The sequence below is a fragment of the Juglans microcarpa x Juglans regia genome, chromosome 7S (assembly GCF_004785595.1).
Source record: "Juglans microcarpa x Juglans regia isolate MS1-56 chromosome 7S, Jm3101_v1.0, whole genome shotgun sequence".
NCBI lineage: Eukaryota > Viridiplantae > Streptophyta > Magnoliopsida > Fagales > Juglandaceae > Juglans > Juglans microcarpa x Juglans regia.
Window position 1 is genome coordinate 4,160,481 of NC_054607.1, and position 16,503 is coordinate 4,176,983.

General features: G+C 37.5%; 1 protein-coding gene across 1 annotated transcript; it reads right to left on the minus strand.

Annotated features, from left to right (window-relative positions):
- Positions 1-10,044: 10,044 nt before the first annotated feature.
- LOC121241111 (cell division control protein 48 homolog C-like) lies at positions 10,045-16,487 on the minus strand. The gene is made up of 10 exons (XM_041138727.1): positions 15,299-16,487; positions 14,320-14,936; positions 13,570-13,722; positions 13,149-13,265; positions 12,809-12,913; positions 11,300-11,365; positions 11,119-11,183; positions 10,832-11,033; positions 10,563-10,700; positions 10,045-10,450 (listed from the first exon to the last, which is right to left on the minus strand). Exons 1-10 carry the CDS (start codon positions 16,272-16,274, stop codon positions 10,403-10,405), a joined length of 2,487 nt encoding a protein of 828 aa, XP_040994661.1. The 5' UTR covers positions 16,275-16,487; the 3' UTR covers positions 10,045-10,402.
- Positions 16,488-16,503: the final 16 nt, after the last annotated feature.

Below are 16,503 nucleotides of genomic sequence, written 5' to 3' on the forward strand. Positions count from 1 at the left end.
TTTACTATCTCGTTGAATTGTTATTATAAGTATTAATTATATGGTTACTAAAATTTTATCAGATGCGTGGATTTTAAAATTGTTCAGAAATATCTACTTCAAAGTTCTGATTGTCATGAGTGATCAATCAAATAAAATAGTAGTAACATATTCAATCAATTCTAAATTCATGACAATAATGATTCTGAAATAGTATTTTCGAAGTTCACGCATCTGATAAAACTTCATTAACTATAATATAATTAATACTTGCAACAACAAATCAACAATGCAGCAAAAATAAAGAATTTTAACAAAAAAAAAAGCACATACCAGATACACCCGTTGCCGAAATCTTATAAAATGGAACCCCAGTCTCATTGGCGATGGCATGAGCAAGCTTGGTCTTCCCGCAGCCAGGCGGATCATGCAACAAAATCCCAGCCATCGGCCGTACCCCTAACCACCGCAGCAACTGGGGATGGTACAATGGCACGATCACCTCCATCTTCAACTCCTAGAGCACCCCTTCCATCCCCCGACGGCTCATCAGACGACGTCGTTTGATGGTTGTTCCCACTCCTCATCATTCTAAGTTCTAACATGTAAATCTTCCATTCGCCGCAACCGATCATCGGCAACTATCCTCCGTTTCTTCATCCAAGAAGTACTTCGACTGGCTTGCACTTCTTCTTCGACGTCGTACTCTCCTTCGCCTCGGATTGGGGTCGAAGGAGAGGGAGGCTTAAACTGCCGCTTCTTCCTCTTGTTCATTTGCTGCAGTGAGCGCGATTGGGATTCTTGAGACAGTGATTGCAAGGTCTTTCGAACAAACGTAGTGAACGGTTGCTTTTTGATTCGGCTAGTCTCTGTAGCTAGCTAGCACAGAGACGGTCCACGACTTCGTCGAGCGTCGAGGACCTGTACTTAAAGGATTCGAGCCGACGACGAAGTAGTTCTCTGTTCATTTTGCCGCCTCCATCGGATCTTCTTCCTTGCTTGTTGGAGTGTAAAGGAATTACCAGAAGTCCCTCGCACAGATTCAAGAATGTAATGAAACTTTCGGATGGTTCAAGAACAGATAGCATTCACACACACAATAACAATCTGTAAATCACTGGAAGGAAATACTCATACGTATATTGATAGAGGGCTATTCGAGGCAATCCTAACCTCCATACAAGATTCAAAAGAGCTTCAGAAAATTCTGGACAAATTCCTAACTCTGCTTTCCTTACCTACCTCACATACGCAGCACTCTCTTTCTTCTAACAGAAAATAGACAAACTGCACTCTCTTTCTTCTAACCGAAAATAGACAAAACTTAACTCACCAGGACAGGCCCCAGTGAAATGACAGACTCCATGACTCACTATGCAAAACGCACCGTTTACAACGGCTCTTAATACTTAAAGTAAAAAAACGACTATGAAGCTTAACGTAAACGGCAGACTACCAGCAATACTATAGGTCAGATTAGTTTCTACACTTTTTTAATAATATTATGAATTTTTTTAAAAAAATAGTTAAAATTATTAAAAAAATATGTGAAAAAAAGTAAAAATAAAATGCACTGTCGGGATTCCAGTCAGGCTCATGATGTGTGGCTGTAGAGCCAATCTTTCTGTTTAAAATCCATAAAACTAAAGCGCACAAAAAGAAAGAAATAAATAAATAATTGTGGTTGTTTTTTGGGTATCCCTAGTTGGTGGACAGCGAGATCAGGTTCATAGATGCATGGTATGGTCAGGAAAAGGAGATGAGTCTCTCGTATAATCAAACTTTCACGTGAAATATAATAATAATTTAAATTTTTATTTATTTTAAAAAATAAAAATATACTAAAAATATATATTTTAAGAATATAATTTTTAAATTTATATCATCTCATCTATGTAACCAACTTAAGATGATGAGTAAATACAACTAAAATATTATTGGATACCAAAACTATCTCAATTCGATCTTATTATTATAATTTTTATAAATTCTTCGGTCTAGACCGACTAACTTTCACTCCTAAATACAATTCGACTTTTTCAAATCATTAAACAAAAATAATTTTTAAGAATTTATATTCTAATAATATTTTAATAATAGTTATAGTTGCTGCATATACTTATAGTTTTATTTAAACTTTTATTTATAAAGATTCATTTTATTAGTTTTATTTTAAAATTAAAATTTTAAATTTTAAATTTAATAATTTTTAACATATCAATAATTAAGATATAAAAAAAATAATTTTATTTTATTAATTACATTTAGCATTTTCAATTCACAAACTATGAGATTACAATTCACATATTTCTTAATTCTATTCCATCTCCTCTCAACCTTAACGTTTAATTTTTGGGCGGGAAAAAAGCCGATCTCATTGCCAATCCCCCCCCTCCTTTTTTTCACTGGTGAAATTGGATTTTAAACGTTATTTTTTGAGCTCATAAGCTATTTTCCTTAAGAGTAGCTAGATGTGCAAACGTTTAGGATATGCTCCACACATTCCATTTAGAAAACAAAAACTCTACTTTCACCTGGGGCGGGGACCTCCTGCGTACTCGGGGTTCTACGTACGCATTAGTTAAACGGGTGTGTTTGCACATTTTGATTTTTTTTTTGTTTGCTTTCACTTTTTTTGAAATTTGACTCCACTCTCACAGATGCAAAATCAATCTTCACCTCGCACGGAACACAGCCATGAAACCTCATAGAACACCCCGCACGGAACACAGCAGGCTTGGATCAGCAAGCTTCCCAAGCTTGCTACAAAGACAATTCCCCCAAGGAGGTACGATGGGTGGCCAAAAGAATTGGAGCTTGTGATTGATCTGAGATCTATTACCATAATTGCAACAAAAAGTCATTACATAATGTAAGCGCCTCTACTTTCCTTTCTTCCTTATTTTTATCTCCTTTACTTGAAAATTAGAGAAAACAAAATTGTGGGTACTCGATGTACAATTAAAAAAAGGGCACTGCTAACCTTAATTTAGGAGCTGCTGTGGATAAATTGAAGGCATGTTTGGAGTTCCTGAGGGCCACTAGCTCAGAGGGGTTAAACATCGAGTCAAACTATTAGGTAGGTGCAAAAACTAATGAATCAAAGTGGGTATGCTATATATACATTCTACAACACAAAAGCATCAATCGTGCAGAGTGGGTGGAGTTTAGTAAAATGATTGAAGGGACCCTCTTCATTACTTTGTGTTCTTCAGAAATCCTCTTGGATTACTGTTTTTGTTTTCTTTTGATCAAAGCAACCAACATGGTATTGGTGGCAATCGCAAGATCAAGAACTTTAAATCACATTCTGGACCTTTAAAGACTAGGAGTAGAAACAAAAAAGCTGTAATTTCCTATGGGTGGCCAAAAGCTTAGATTCCTTCCGATGGGTGGTCAAAGATATTAAAAAAAAAAAAAAAAAAAAAAAAAAAAAAAAAAAAAAAACTGCATAAAACAAATCAAAAAATGCTCATACCCACAACGACACTCTCTTTTAGAAATCGACCACCTGCGCATATGGGGGTTTAACGGCACAGCAATGCAGTTTCTTCTCACACAGCCATGTGGTTTCGACTGCACGAAGAAGATTGGTTGATGCCTGTTGCTCTGATGGCCAAGGAATGAAGACAAGTTGTTGATGAAGACAAGTTCTGAGATACAAAATATCATGGATGAGTTTGGCGCCGAGATGAGATGGGTTTCTAAAATAGTCTTTTTTTTAATAATAATATAAAGGTGACATGGCATTAGCCACGTCAGACCATTCCGCAACAAGTACCCAACGACGGGTACTTGTAGTAGAATTGTTTAGAAAAAGTAAGTACACCATTAAAAAAATGATCTTTTTTATATGAATTTGAAATTTCAGATTTATTTACTTTTTTCAAAGGAGTGCACGGACTTGCATATATTAAAACTATAAATATCATTTTTCTTTCTTTCATGGGATTTCTGATTCCGACAGGGAAGATCATGGGCAGTTGGAGTTCGCAGCGCTCGAGCAACTTGAATGTGATGCCCTGACTCTCACGTACAAAAAAAAAATGGGACTCATGATGTCGGGATGATGACAACACGGGTCACGCATCCCAACGATAGTGCCAAGTGTGTGCAACATGCAAAAGTGCATAATAAAAATCGCAGCAGATAATATAAATAAGTCAACTAAGTACCAGAAATTTAAATATAAATATTCAAGACAAATTACCTTTAAAAAAAAATTATACAGTCATCCTAAAATATAACAAAGGGCAAATACGTAACAAGTAGGAAAATAAATCTCGATACACGAGAGCAATCCCAGATCGCTCCTCCAACGAAGCCATGTCATCTTCATCTGCATCAAAATCTGCGATACCATAAAATGGTACCACAGGTAAGTATAAACCAAACAACTTTCAAGATAAAAATATATTAATGCAACCAACATGCATTCATATGACAAAATATACTTAGCCATAAAATACTATTTTTTTTCCAAAAAATGATTATTTTCAACACACGCCAAAATACTATTTTGGCCCAAAAACATAGTATGTCATTTTTCCAGAAAATGATTCATACAAAACAAACCATTTATCGGATACTGTAGGCGGGAATCACAGGCGGGACTATACCACCATCCCTGTTTACCACCATCCCTACCGCATGCACTGTAGGCGGGAAGCACATGCGGGATACAACCACCATCCCTGCTTACCACCATCCCTACCGCGTGCACCGTAGGCCGGAATCACAGGCGAGACTCTACCACCATCCCTGCTTACCACCATCCCTACCGCGTGCACCGTAGGCCGGAATCACAGGCGAGACTCTACCACCATCCCTGCTTACCACCATCCCTACAGTTCCTTTCCACACAATGAATACTTATCACACACAATGAATATTTATCAGAGCACTGTAGGCGGGAATCACAAGCGGGACTATACCACCATCCTTGCTTACCACCATCCCTACCGCGTGCACCATAGGCGGGAATTACAGGCGGGATACAACCACCATCCGTGCTTACCACCATCCCTATCGCGTGCATCGTAGGCTGGAATTACAGGCGGGACTCTACCACCATCCCTGCTTACCACCATCCCTATAGTCTCTTTTCCTTTTTCTCAAACCAGTAGTTTCAAACACACTCAGAATCATTTCACATGAAAATCTAATTTTCAAACAAACACATGAAAACCTAGTTTTCAATAAACACATGAACATGAATGTATGTACATGAAAATCTAGTTTCCTTTACAAACATAATCATTCGTGCAATATGCCATGTACATGAACAACATCATACCAACAACCAACAACCAACAATGCAAACCAAACACACAACAACTCCGTCCACAATCCATCCGACTCCCGAACTCCTCAGACTCAGTCCGGTATATTTAACCAGTTCATAGATAAAATGAGTTAGTGCAAAAATACATTTAAATCACGAAAGTTCTTTGAGAAAATACTTACAGTGCTATATAATAATTTTCGGAGGATCACGAAGGTACAAGAGACATCAACACAGCAACAGAACAGTGCCAAATGCATTGTGGCCGTGGGTCTCAAAAACCTACTTTTGAACGGAGACAAACCAAGACCCGAAATTGATAGGGTAGGGCTTAGAGAGGTCGGTGAAGCCAATGATGGTGGTGGTTTGCCGTGGGTGGCGGCGCAAAGGGTGGTTGAAGACCAAAAATATCCAAATCGGAAATGGGGTTGGATGTGCTTCACCGATGACGGATCAGAGCTGGGATTGGGTCCATTGGGTTGCTATGAGGTCGAGGATGAAGTGTTGAAGAAATGGTGGCCGGAGGTAGTGCGGCGGCGGCGCGGGAGCTCAAAGGGTGTCGCGACTTTGCATTGTGCGAGGGAGGTAATAGCGGCGAGGGAGGAGCTGGGAATGGAGGGGAATGGCCACCGGTGGGTAGAGGAGGAGGAGGAAGGGGCGGTGAGGTGCACGGTGGTGAATGGCGGCGCAGAAAATCTACAACCCGAATGGGTTTCACAAAGCCAGTGAGGAGAGAGAGAGAGAGGGTGGGAAAGGGAATCCGGGATGGGGGAGGTCGCCGGAGTGTGGAGAAGGAGGTGGGACGGGCGGTGTCGCCGGACGATGGCGCATGGCGATGGGCTGGTGGACGAACGATGCGGACACAGGGGAGAGAGGGAGAGCAGGTCACGCGGGGAGAGAGAAGAGAGAAAAGAAAATGGAGGAAAAAAAAGAAAAAGAGAAGGAAAGAAAAAGAGGAAGAAAAAAAATAAAGGGAAAGAAATGAGGTCCAATTCTCATATCTTGGATCACAAAAATGATCCAATGAAAAAGATTTTAAAATAGCATCTCAATTAAAATAATTTAAATGTAATGATATAATGAAAATAAAATAATTAAATCGAATAATCAATTAATTTAAAATAAAGAATAATTTAAATGCATCACAATAATAAATATTAAGAAAATATATTAAATTTAATTTTTACAAATTTTAAAAATTATAAAAATAAACCTACTAAAAATCTATTAATATTAAAATAAGAAAATAAAATTTTAAATTAATAAAAATAATTTTTTAATAAAAATATATTAAAATACGAGATGATATATTAAAAATCCAGACTTCCACGTTGAAACTGCTCGGATCATGAAGGTGTACAACAGGATAGAGGAGGTGCTGGCCTCAACAGATTGCCCTAAGAGATTTGCCCTCAAAGACCTGATAAGACCGAATGCTGACAGGACTGAACTTTTCCTCAGCGCAATTCTCAATTTTGATCTTCACATAAGTTTTTTGTTCTTGAAGTTTTTCAGGCTTTTATGAGGAGCCTAGTTATTGGTTTTCTACGTAATAAAAGATTATGTTTAGATGTTAAATTGAGTTGAGTTGAATTGAGTTTAGATGGTAAAATATTATTAGAATATTATTTTTTAATATTATTATTATTATTTTAAAATTTAAAAAAGTTAAATTGTTTATTATATTTTATATTGAAATTTAAAAAAGTTATAATGATAAGTTGAGATAAGTTGAGAAGAGTTTAAGAAGCAAACGTTTGAGTTCTTTGACTGAGTTTGTCTCGCATAATAAACTGTGAATTGTCGTAGAGATGATTCTTGATTATTGTTGAGGTTTATACGAATACAATGAGGATTGGCACATTCACATTAAGAAACTGTGGTTAATGGCAATTTTCTTATATAAAGATATGTTATTTGTCATGACTCTAGATTTGAGAATGCACATTCACATTGAGAAACTGTGGTTAATTCCTTTTAAGTATGAAAACGCATGTGCTGTACCTAGTTGTCAAATAGTAGGGCTTGAGATGAGCTATGAATTTTAACATCCTGGATTCCATTTTATCATCTCAATATGATTGCCTGATGCATGATTCTAATGGGTGGGTTCATTTATCCGGGAAAAAGTTTGGATGTTGAGTTGAGTTGAGTTGAGATGATAAAATATTGTTAGAATATTATTTTTTAATATTATTATTATTTTGAGATTTGAAAAAGTTGAATTGTTTATTATATTTTATGTTAAAATTTGAAAAAATTATAATAATGAGTTGAGATGGGTTTAACAATCAAAGAAGAGCGGCTCCAGAAGGCATTATCTTGGTGAGGTTCCATGTCATCAGAAAACGTGGTATGCTATGGTACTTTGGTGCATTACTAAGTTCATTGATTACTGTATGCTTACCATGATTATGGGTGTAGCTCCGTTTAAATCTAGTTTTAATGCTACATTAACTTTCGTGGTTTTGTATCAATTTTAATGCTTTTGAATATTTTTTTTCTTCATTAGTGCTTTTGAATTTTTTTACACAGGTTTCTAATATGTTATTACCCCTCCTGAAACGTGGGATTGAGGTGCATCATTCTGGCTTGCTTCCCATTTTGAAAGAAGTTATTGAGATATTATTCCAGAAATGATTGATCAAGGTTGGAAGCATATTATAGATTTATTTATTGAGAAATGATAGTTGCAGTCATGGGTGCACAAAAGCCGTACAATTATTTTGAAAAAAATAATAAATATGATATCCACATGAAAAAATAATAATATTTTAATAGTAGACTCAATTCTTTTTTAAAATAATTGTACGGCACTTGCGCATTCCACGACTGTATGTAATATTACTTGTGTAACTTCTTGCTAAGAGTCTATGCACCATGTAATTAGTCAGGACTTTGTTTCAGGACACCCGATGCCTATAAAATAAAGGCTTATCAAATCGCTTATCAGGAGAAAAAAGTGTAGTACCACAACTAGTCCGGAGAAGGAAGTAGTCTCTAGACCCATATTATAACAAGTTAGCTCATGCACTATATTTTTGGCACTCGCAAACTCTGCTTGTTTTTCTTGTATCTCCAACTTGATGCCTGTATTGTTCAACAAAGAAATTTGTTAGATTATTTGTCTATGGTGAGAAGAGAATCACAAAGTTTAGCCCAAGACCGGTAGTTCTGGCTGAACCTTTTGCACAAACTGGATATTTGATAATTTTCTTGTTACTCTTGGTAAAAAGAAAATTATGGAAGGTTTTTAGACGTTCCAAAGGTTTACTTTTCCATGGGCCTAATTAATGAGATGTTATACTAAAATGCTTGGAGTGGATATAATTGCAGATATGTCACAAATGAAGATATGTGGGGTTGAAAGGTAGAGTTGCTTGTGAAATCAGTAGTGCGAATGAGTTGACCCTATCAGAGCTTGTGTTTAATGGGCTTTTAAAGGACATAATGGTGGAAGAGATGGTTTCTCTCCTTTCTTGCTTTGTCTGGCAGGAGAAACTTCAAAATGCTCCAAAGCCTAGGGAAGAACTTGACTCGCTCTTTGTACAGTTAGAAGATATAGCTCGTAGCGTTGCCAAAGTTCAGCTTGAATGCAAGGTAATAGTGGAACTTCTTCTTGGTATTGTTCATTTTTATTAGAAGTTTTCACTCAACTCTTAAGTACCACAAGAATATTATTATAATTTTATCACAAAGATGGAATTTGGAACTCAATTTAGATGTTAATTCGGAGTTGAGTGAGTCAACGTAAGAGTTGGGTTAAAAGAAACTATGGGTTCAAAGAGAATGAAGTGCCTCATATGATGCACTTGCTGTTTTTTTCTTTTTTCTTTTCTTTCTCTCTTTTTAGTCTTTTTTTGGGGGTAGGGGAGGGTTTGGGTTTAGACTGAACTATTGAACTAGAAAACCGAATTACCTACAAGGAGAATTCTTGTGGCTTTGTTCCCAAGTTAGATACAAGCCAAGCACATTCTCAAAATACTTTGGAAGTGGGGCAACAACTGAAACGAAGATTAGCTAGTGATCAGAGGAGCTGTAATGACACTATACGTTTGATGGTTTTCATCAAATGACTTCGAAATGGATTTTATTTGTGTCCTGCTACATAGTTAAGTCTATTAGGATGGTCTTTTGAGATCATCAGTCAAGCCATATGATTCCATATAAATGTCATAAGAGATGGGCAATGTTATTATAATGTCTGCAAATACGTTGTTTCAATAACTGAGGTTGGACCTTTATTTTCTCTTGAGGTCCAAATTGATGTGGAGAACTTTGTGAGTTCGTTTCGGCCATATTTCCTTAAAACGTCATATTTTCTTTTCGTTATTCTTTTTTGTTTTATTAGTATTTTTCTTTTGCTATGAAATGTTAGTGCAGTTCTAAAGGAAGATGTATGGTATAAGAAAATGAAATCAATGAGAAAATGTTACCACAATTTTGGGATCTCTTCTGCGCGCTCGCCGCATGTGCATGTATTTAATTGGTTCGAGCAAACCAAAGTTGTAATACCTATTTTGCTCTCTTCCAAGGTTTTAAATATTGAGGTTGTCATAATCTGATTCTGAGGTTTACATGGCAAAACCCAGTCGCTTGTGCCCTGTAACAATCAAGTTTTAGCGCACTCTCAATTCTCTGATCTATCTTTGAGGCATCTCCTCGAATGGTTGGGTAGTAGGTTGAGCAGGAGATATCTTCGATGATGTTAATTAGGTTTAGATTAACCAAAAACGCAAATAAATAGAGCAAAAACATAAAAACACCAAAACAGAAGAATGTCATCCAATCCTAGCATTCGAAATGGCTCAACTATTCAAAAATTTCTGGAGCTTCCATCAGGACAAAAATTCTTCACCCACTTGGTTACTACTATTGACATATATATATATCTATATAATATATATAATATTTTTACTTATCAAAAATAAAAAAGTCCCCCTATGGTGGGAGCTGGGAGATGTGGAGACTTTCTTGGATGCTACTATAAAACTAAAACTAAAACCTATGGGAAGAAAATATTCACTTTTGACATCAAAACTTTGCTTCTTTTGTATACAATTTTTCCTATCATTAAAAAGTAAGTGGACTGTCTCATCCTCGACTATGTCGCTGAAAAAAACTGAATAATGATTCTTCTCATGCTGCCTTTAAGCTCTCGGATAAAATCTTGTAGTATTGTTTTTGCTGCTTCAACAATGGAAGACATGTTAAAAGGAGTACCAAAAAAATGAATTGGCCTAGTTAGTGACTCAAGTATCCTTGCACCCGATATTAATAAGCAGAGACCAAATCATACCTCGTCTGACACGGAAGGAGAGATTTTAGTCAGAGCTTGCTCAAAATGTGTCATCTTGATGGTCCATGGAGCTGCATAAGGAGTGCTCTCAGTTGATGTTGGTTTGTCTTCAAGAGCAATCATTGCAGCCTCATTCATCTGTCATTAGTAGAAATTTAGATGTTTGGTGCAAAACCCCTATACACCCATCCCCACTCCCCCCAAGAACATACAAACAAATGATCAATTTCAACATTATATAAAAAAAGATCTATTCAGCATTGACAAACCAGTGCAACAAGATCGGCTCCACTCAAATTCTTACAAGCCTCCATTCGCCCAATAGCACTCAAATCCACACTGGCATCAATAGGCTTCTTCCTCCCAAGCGCTTTCAATATTAGCCCACGCTCATCCAAACTGGGCAAAGGAACGTAAAGAAGTTTACCGAATCTACCAGGCCGTAAGACAGCAGGGTCCATCACCTCTGGTCTGCCAGCATAAATGACAACACAAAGGAATTAATAAGAAGGTAATCATTAGAATGCATTGAAGAATATTAAACAATGAGATTTACCTATTTGTTGCACCGATGACAAAAACACCTCTCCGCTGCTCTGCACCGTCTAACTCTATAAGTAACTGCAGTTGTACACAATGAGGTTAATTTTATCAATATTGGAACATAAATTGCTAAACAAAAAACGTATTGAGTAGAGCAGTAGGATTATGTTCAGGCTCTTAAGAAATTATTTGACCTGGTTCAGTAATCTCTCGACAACCCATCCCCCTTCTTTACCACGCTTTGTTGTCAAGGCATCCACCTGCAAATCATGGGGGAAGAAACAAAATTCTCAAAAAATATATATTTATAATTAATAAGAAACTTTATTCCCAAGAATAGGCAAAGCCCAAGTACACATGACATATACAAAGGAAATACCTACATCTCTCTAAAAACAAAAGAAAAGCTAATACAAATTCAGGAAGTTAACATCATCCATTACAAGAGTTTTAGCCCACAGACACAAAGAACTAAAGAAAAAATCCCTAAGTTCTCCCATCGAATGTTCTTTGTATTGATCATCAAAAAATAATCACGACAAAATTAAGGACCACAGCATAACCCATTAAAAAATGTATAATGAATGGAAACCTCATCAAGACACCGATGTTAAAAATCGTGTTGTTTGCAACAAGATCCAGTTGCTATTTTTAAACACAAGATTGCAATTGATTTGATCCATTGAAGTTGATCAATAGTATGTGGAAAAAAAAAAAAAAAAGCAGTTGATGAAATGATGCTGTGATATAACCAGTTGCTTAGCACCAACTCCACATATGATATATCCATAGCCATTTAATATCCCTTATCATGCAATTCCCAAGAACAACCCAAGTGACTTGCATTTGTTTCAAATATGAAAGGATGATAAGAGTAAAACATAGACTATTCGGGGTCAACTTAATATATTCAGAAAGATACATTCAATCTATGAAGCAATAGAACTAATGAGTGATGCTGTGACCTTTTGACGTCCTGTTTCCGTTACAAAGCTTTTATATGATGCTAACTTAACTCGTGCTGAAAAATGACTTGGGTTTACAGTATTTTTAGAAAAAACACCATGAATTCTTAGATTCAAATTGATAGTTGGACAAATGAAACTTCAACCTCCTTTTCCAGAGAAACTTAAGACCATGATTACTGAAGAACTTGATGTGCCAATAGAAGAAACAACTTTCAAGGGTCAATCAAATTTAATTCTTCAATATCATTGGAAAAGAGTCGGACAAATACTCGCTTATGTCCAATGATGTTAAAGTGAATGGATAGGATGTCAGGGCATCATAAACTGATTATGATAATTTCCTCTCTCCCTTCTTGTAGAAACACCCCCCCCCCCCCCCCCCACACCCGAATAATACACACAACAAAGTTCATCACGAGATCATAATTCTGCTTTTCCTTTCGAGGGGATTATGAGACTTTCTTGGAATTAGGGGTGTCTTAAATGAGAGAGAAAGAGAACAGCAAGGGTCCAAGGGAAATGAGGAATTGACATCGTACACTAATGAGGTAGCATTGATAATGGACAAGCAATGTGGATGAAAATGATTCTAAGAGATGAGAAAGAAATGGGGGAGTGTGGACAGTCCTACCATCCAGACTCGAGACAATGATACAACATTTATAGTTTCAAAATGGCAATGACATCAACATAACAGGAATAATAAACATTTAGCATGCACAGAGAACCACAAACCTCATCAAAGAAAAGTATGCATGGTGAACACGTCCTTGCACGGCTGAATAATGTCCGAACTGCCAGTTCACTTTCTCCAACATATTTATTCAAAAGTTCAGGGCCCTAACCATCAACAAAAAAACCCGAACACCATAGTAAGAATTTGAACTCGAACTTCAGCAAAAACACAAAAGAGGAATCCATTTATTTATTTATTTGTAAGTAAAGGAATACATTTATTGTTTTTATGAAGTGCAACTGGATGCTCATTGTATCAATGCCTTAACTACAATATCATAAGAGAAAGATTAAAAAACATAAATATACAGAAGGGAAATGGAAAATCGAAGAGAATGACCTTGATGTGAATGAAATTGGCTCCTGCCTCATTAGCCACAGCTTTGGCAATCAGTGTTTTGCCACAACCTGGAGGCCCGTATAACAAAAGCCCTGTCTCTAAGTCCACCCCAAATCTCTGAAGGAGATAAATTCATGACATGATCAGACATTTGGCTCGAACCAATTAAGAAGAGCCCAAATTTAAGGGATCGTCAAGAAGTAACACTTTAACGATACAAAATACTTTAAGGATACAAAACACTTTAAGGGTACAAAATATGAAGCTCCAAAATATTACAGGGCTTATGACAATGCTAATGTTGCTTCAAATGCAACAGTCAAAATTAGATAGTAATCAGAATTTCAATGATGTCCATTTCCACACACACACAAAGAAAGAGAGATATATATTTGATTGAGAAAATATAAATAATAAATACCTCGTAATCCTCTGGAAATCTTATACGCCGAACTATATACCGATCGAACTCCTTTCTTAAGGAATCAAGCCCACCAACATCGTCCCACTTTACATTAGGAATGGCAGAGAATCCTTCTCTTCTTGACGAGGGTTGGACCAATCCAATTGCATCCTAAAAAACACCAAATAATTTAAGAAAATCAGTGACAAGGACAAACCAGCAATTTTATTTTATTTTATTTTATTTTTATAAGTAAAAATATTATATATATATTAAAAAGGAGTAACCAAGTACACTAATGTATACAAGAAAACACCTTGCCCATTGACCCCAATGACCCAAAAAACCCTTGAAAAACAACCCAAAATACACCAAGCCCGACCCCAACCCCTTGTTTCACGTATAACTAAAACAACGAAATTGCAATTATGTTTTATAGAATTCAAAGGCATTCAACATAAGTAAAGCAAGAAGGACAGATCTTGATCACCAAAAGGTGAAATACACCATGGTAATGGATGTAAATCGCAAAATGAAAAAAATAACAACAAAACAAAACAATAAAAAATTATCTCCATTATTACATCCACATGTTCAACTTTTGCACTTAAATTAGTGTGCAAGAGACAGGATAGATAATGAAAGCAACAACTAAAAATCAGGGACAAGTACAAATTGCCCTAGGAATGTGTGCAAGTGCGTAAATCAAAGAGTGTGCGAGAGCCTGTGTGTTTATAAACAAAGGAAATAAAAAGAAGTCAAGAGCACCTCAAAATCAGCCATTGTGATGGTAAGCTTTTCCATCTCTTCAGGCAACCACGGTTGCCTCCACCAGTCTTCATTATATGCTTCATTTATAGACTCTGCTGAAAGATGAGACTTTCTTTCATCGAGAATTCTATTCATGGCAAGGTTACCCGCCTTGTTAGCTAGGGCTGTCAAATCAGCCCCAACAAAACCAGGTGTAAACCTGGCTAGTTTTAGAATATCAAACGAACCTTCCAGTCTAAGATTGCGTGTAAGCACAGAAAGAATTTCAGCCCTAGCATTTTCATCCGGAACACCTAGTGCAATCTCACGATCAAATCGTCCAGGCCTCCTCAAAGCAGGATCAACAGCATCAGGCCTATTGGTTGCTCCAATCACAAGAACATAGCCAGGTCTCTGTTCAGATTTTTCTGATTTTGAATTAGCATCTGCCGGATGTCCAAGTCTATGAGATTCATCCATGCTAGTCATCAACTGTGTCACTATTCTTCGCTCCATCTCTCGTTGTAGATTTTCCCTTTTAGAGGCAATTGCATCAATTTCATCAATAAATACAATTGATGGTGCAGTCTTGTAGGCTTTAGAAAAGAGATCCCGAATATTTTCTTCTGATGCACCTGAAATATTCATCAAATGAGAGATTTATAGAGTTTTTAACTTCTAAAAACAATAGCTAACCCACCAAAAGATTAAGCCAAAGGCAGGAAGAGATTTAATAAAATATTCCAAAAAGCAGAAGATTTGACAGTAATCAGCCTTTTGGGAAACAGGAGTGATCCAATCAAATAAACCAGTAGTAACATATTCAATCAATTCTAAATTCCAGAAAATCAGAACTCTGAAGTAGATATTTCCGAACAATTCAAAAATCCAAGCACCTGATAAAATTCCATTAACTATAATCTACTCTAATTAATACTTACAACCACAAATCAACAATGTAACAAAAACAAAGAATTTTAACGAAAGAGGCACATACCAGATACACCCGAGACGACCTCCGTTGCCGAAATCTTGTAAAATGGAACCCCAGTCTCATTGGCGATGGCATGAGCGAGTTTGGTCTTCCCGCAGCCAGGCGGACCATGCAACAAAATCCCAGCCATCGGCCGTACCCCCAGCCACCGCGGCAACTGGGGATGGTACAATGGCACGATCACCTCCATCTTCAACTCCTTGAGCACCATTTCCATCCCCCCCAAATCCCTAAACCTCGGCCCCTCCTCTCCCTTCACCACCTCAACTCCACCATTCCTTCCTTTAGACAACTCAGTCCCCTCCTTCCCTTCCCCTCCTCTACCCCCGTCCGCCAACTCAATCTTATTGACCCTTTTGCTAGCAACCTCCAATTCCACATTCTCCTCCACCCCGGTCGTTTCCGGCTTCTTCGATGCCGTGCTGCTTAATTCCATATAGGCAGATAGCAAATTCGATTTCGTCACGTCAAACTGTGCTGGTTCCATCTTCTCTCCATAAAACGCGTCCTCCGACGTGGACACCGCCCCATCTTCATCGTCCGAACTCGAGTCGTCCTCCGACGGATCATCAGACGACGTCGTTTGCTGGTTGTTCCCACTCCTCATCCTTCTAACATGTAAATCTTCCATTCGCTGCAACCGATCATCGGCAACTATCCTCCGTTTCTTCATCCAAGAAGTACTTCGACTGGCTTCCACTTCTTCTTCAACGTCGTACTCTTCTTCGCCTCGGATTGGGGTCGAAGGAGAGTGAGGCTTAAACTGCCGCTTCTTCCTCTTGTTCATTTGCTGCAGTGAGCGCGATTGGGATTCCTGAGATAGTGATTGCAAGGTCTTTCGAACAAACGTAGTGAAAGGTTGCTTCTTGATTCGGCTGTAGTCTTTGTAGCTAGCACGGAGACGGTCCACGACTTCGTCGAGCGTCGAGGACCTGTACTTAAAGGATTCGAGACGTCGACGAAGAAGTTCTCTGTTCATTTTATCGCCTCCACCTGATCTTCTTCCTCGCTTAGCAATTTAAAAGGATGTTGTTAGTAGCTGCCCTAAAATATTCGTAGTCTGCGTATTGTAAGAAAAAGGAAATTACTAAAAAGGATAGCAGGGATATGCCCCTGTATCCCAGATAAAACGCTGCGTTTCATCACTATGAAACGCAGTGTTGAACAGCTTGCTACGTCGCGTGAATAGCCCAGCGGAAGCAGCCTTC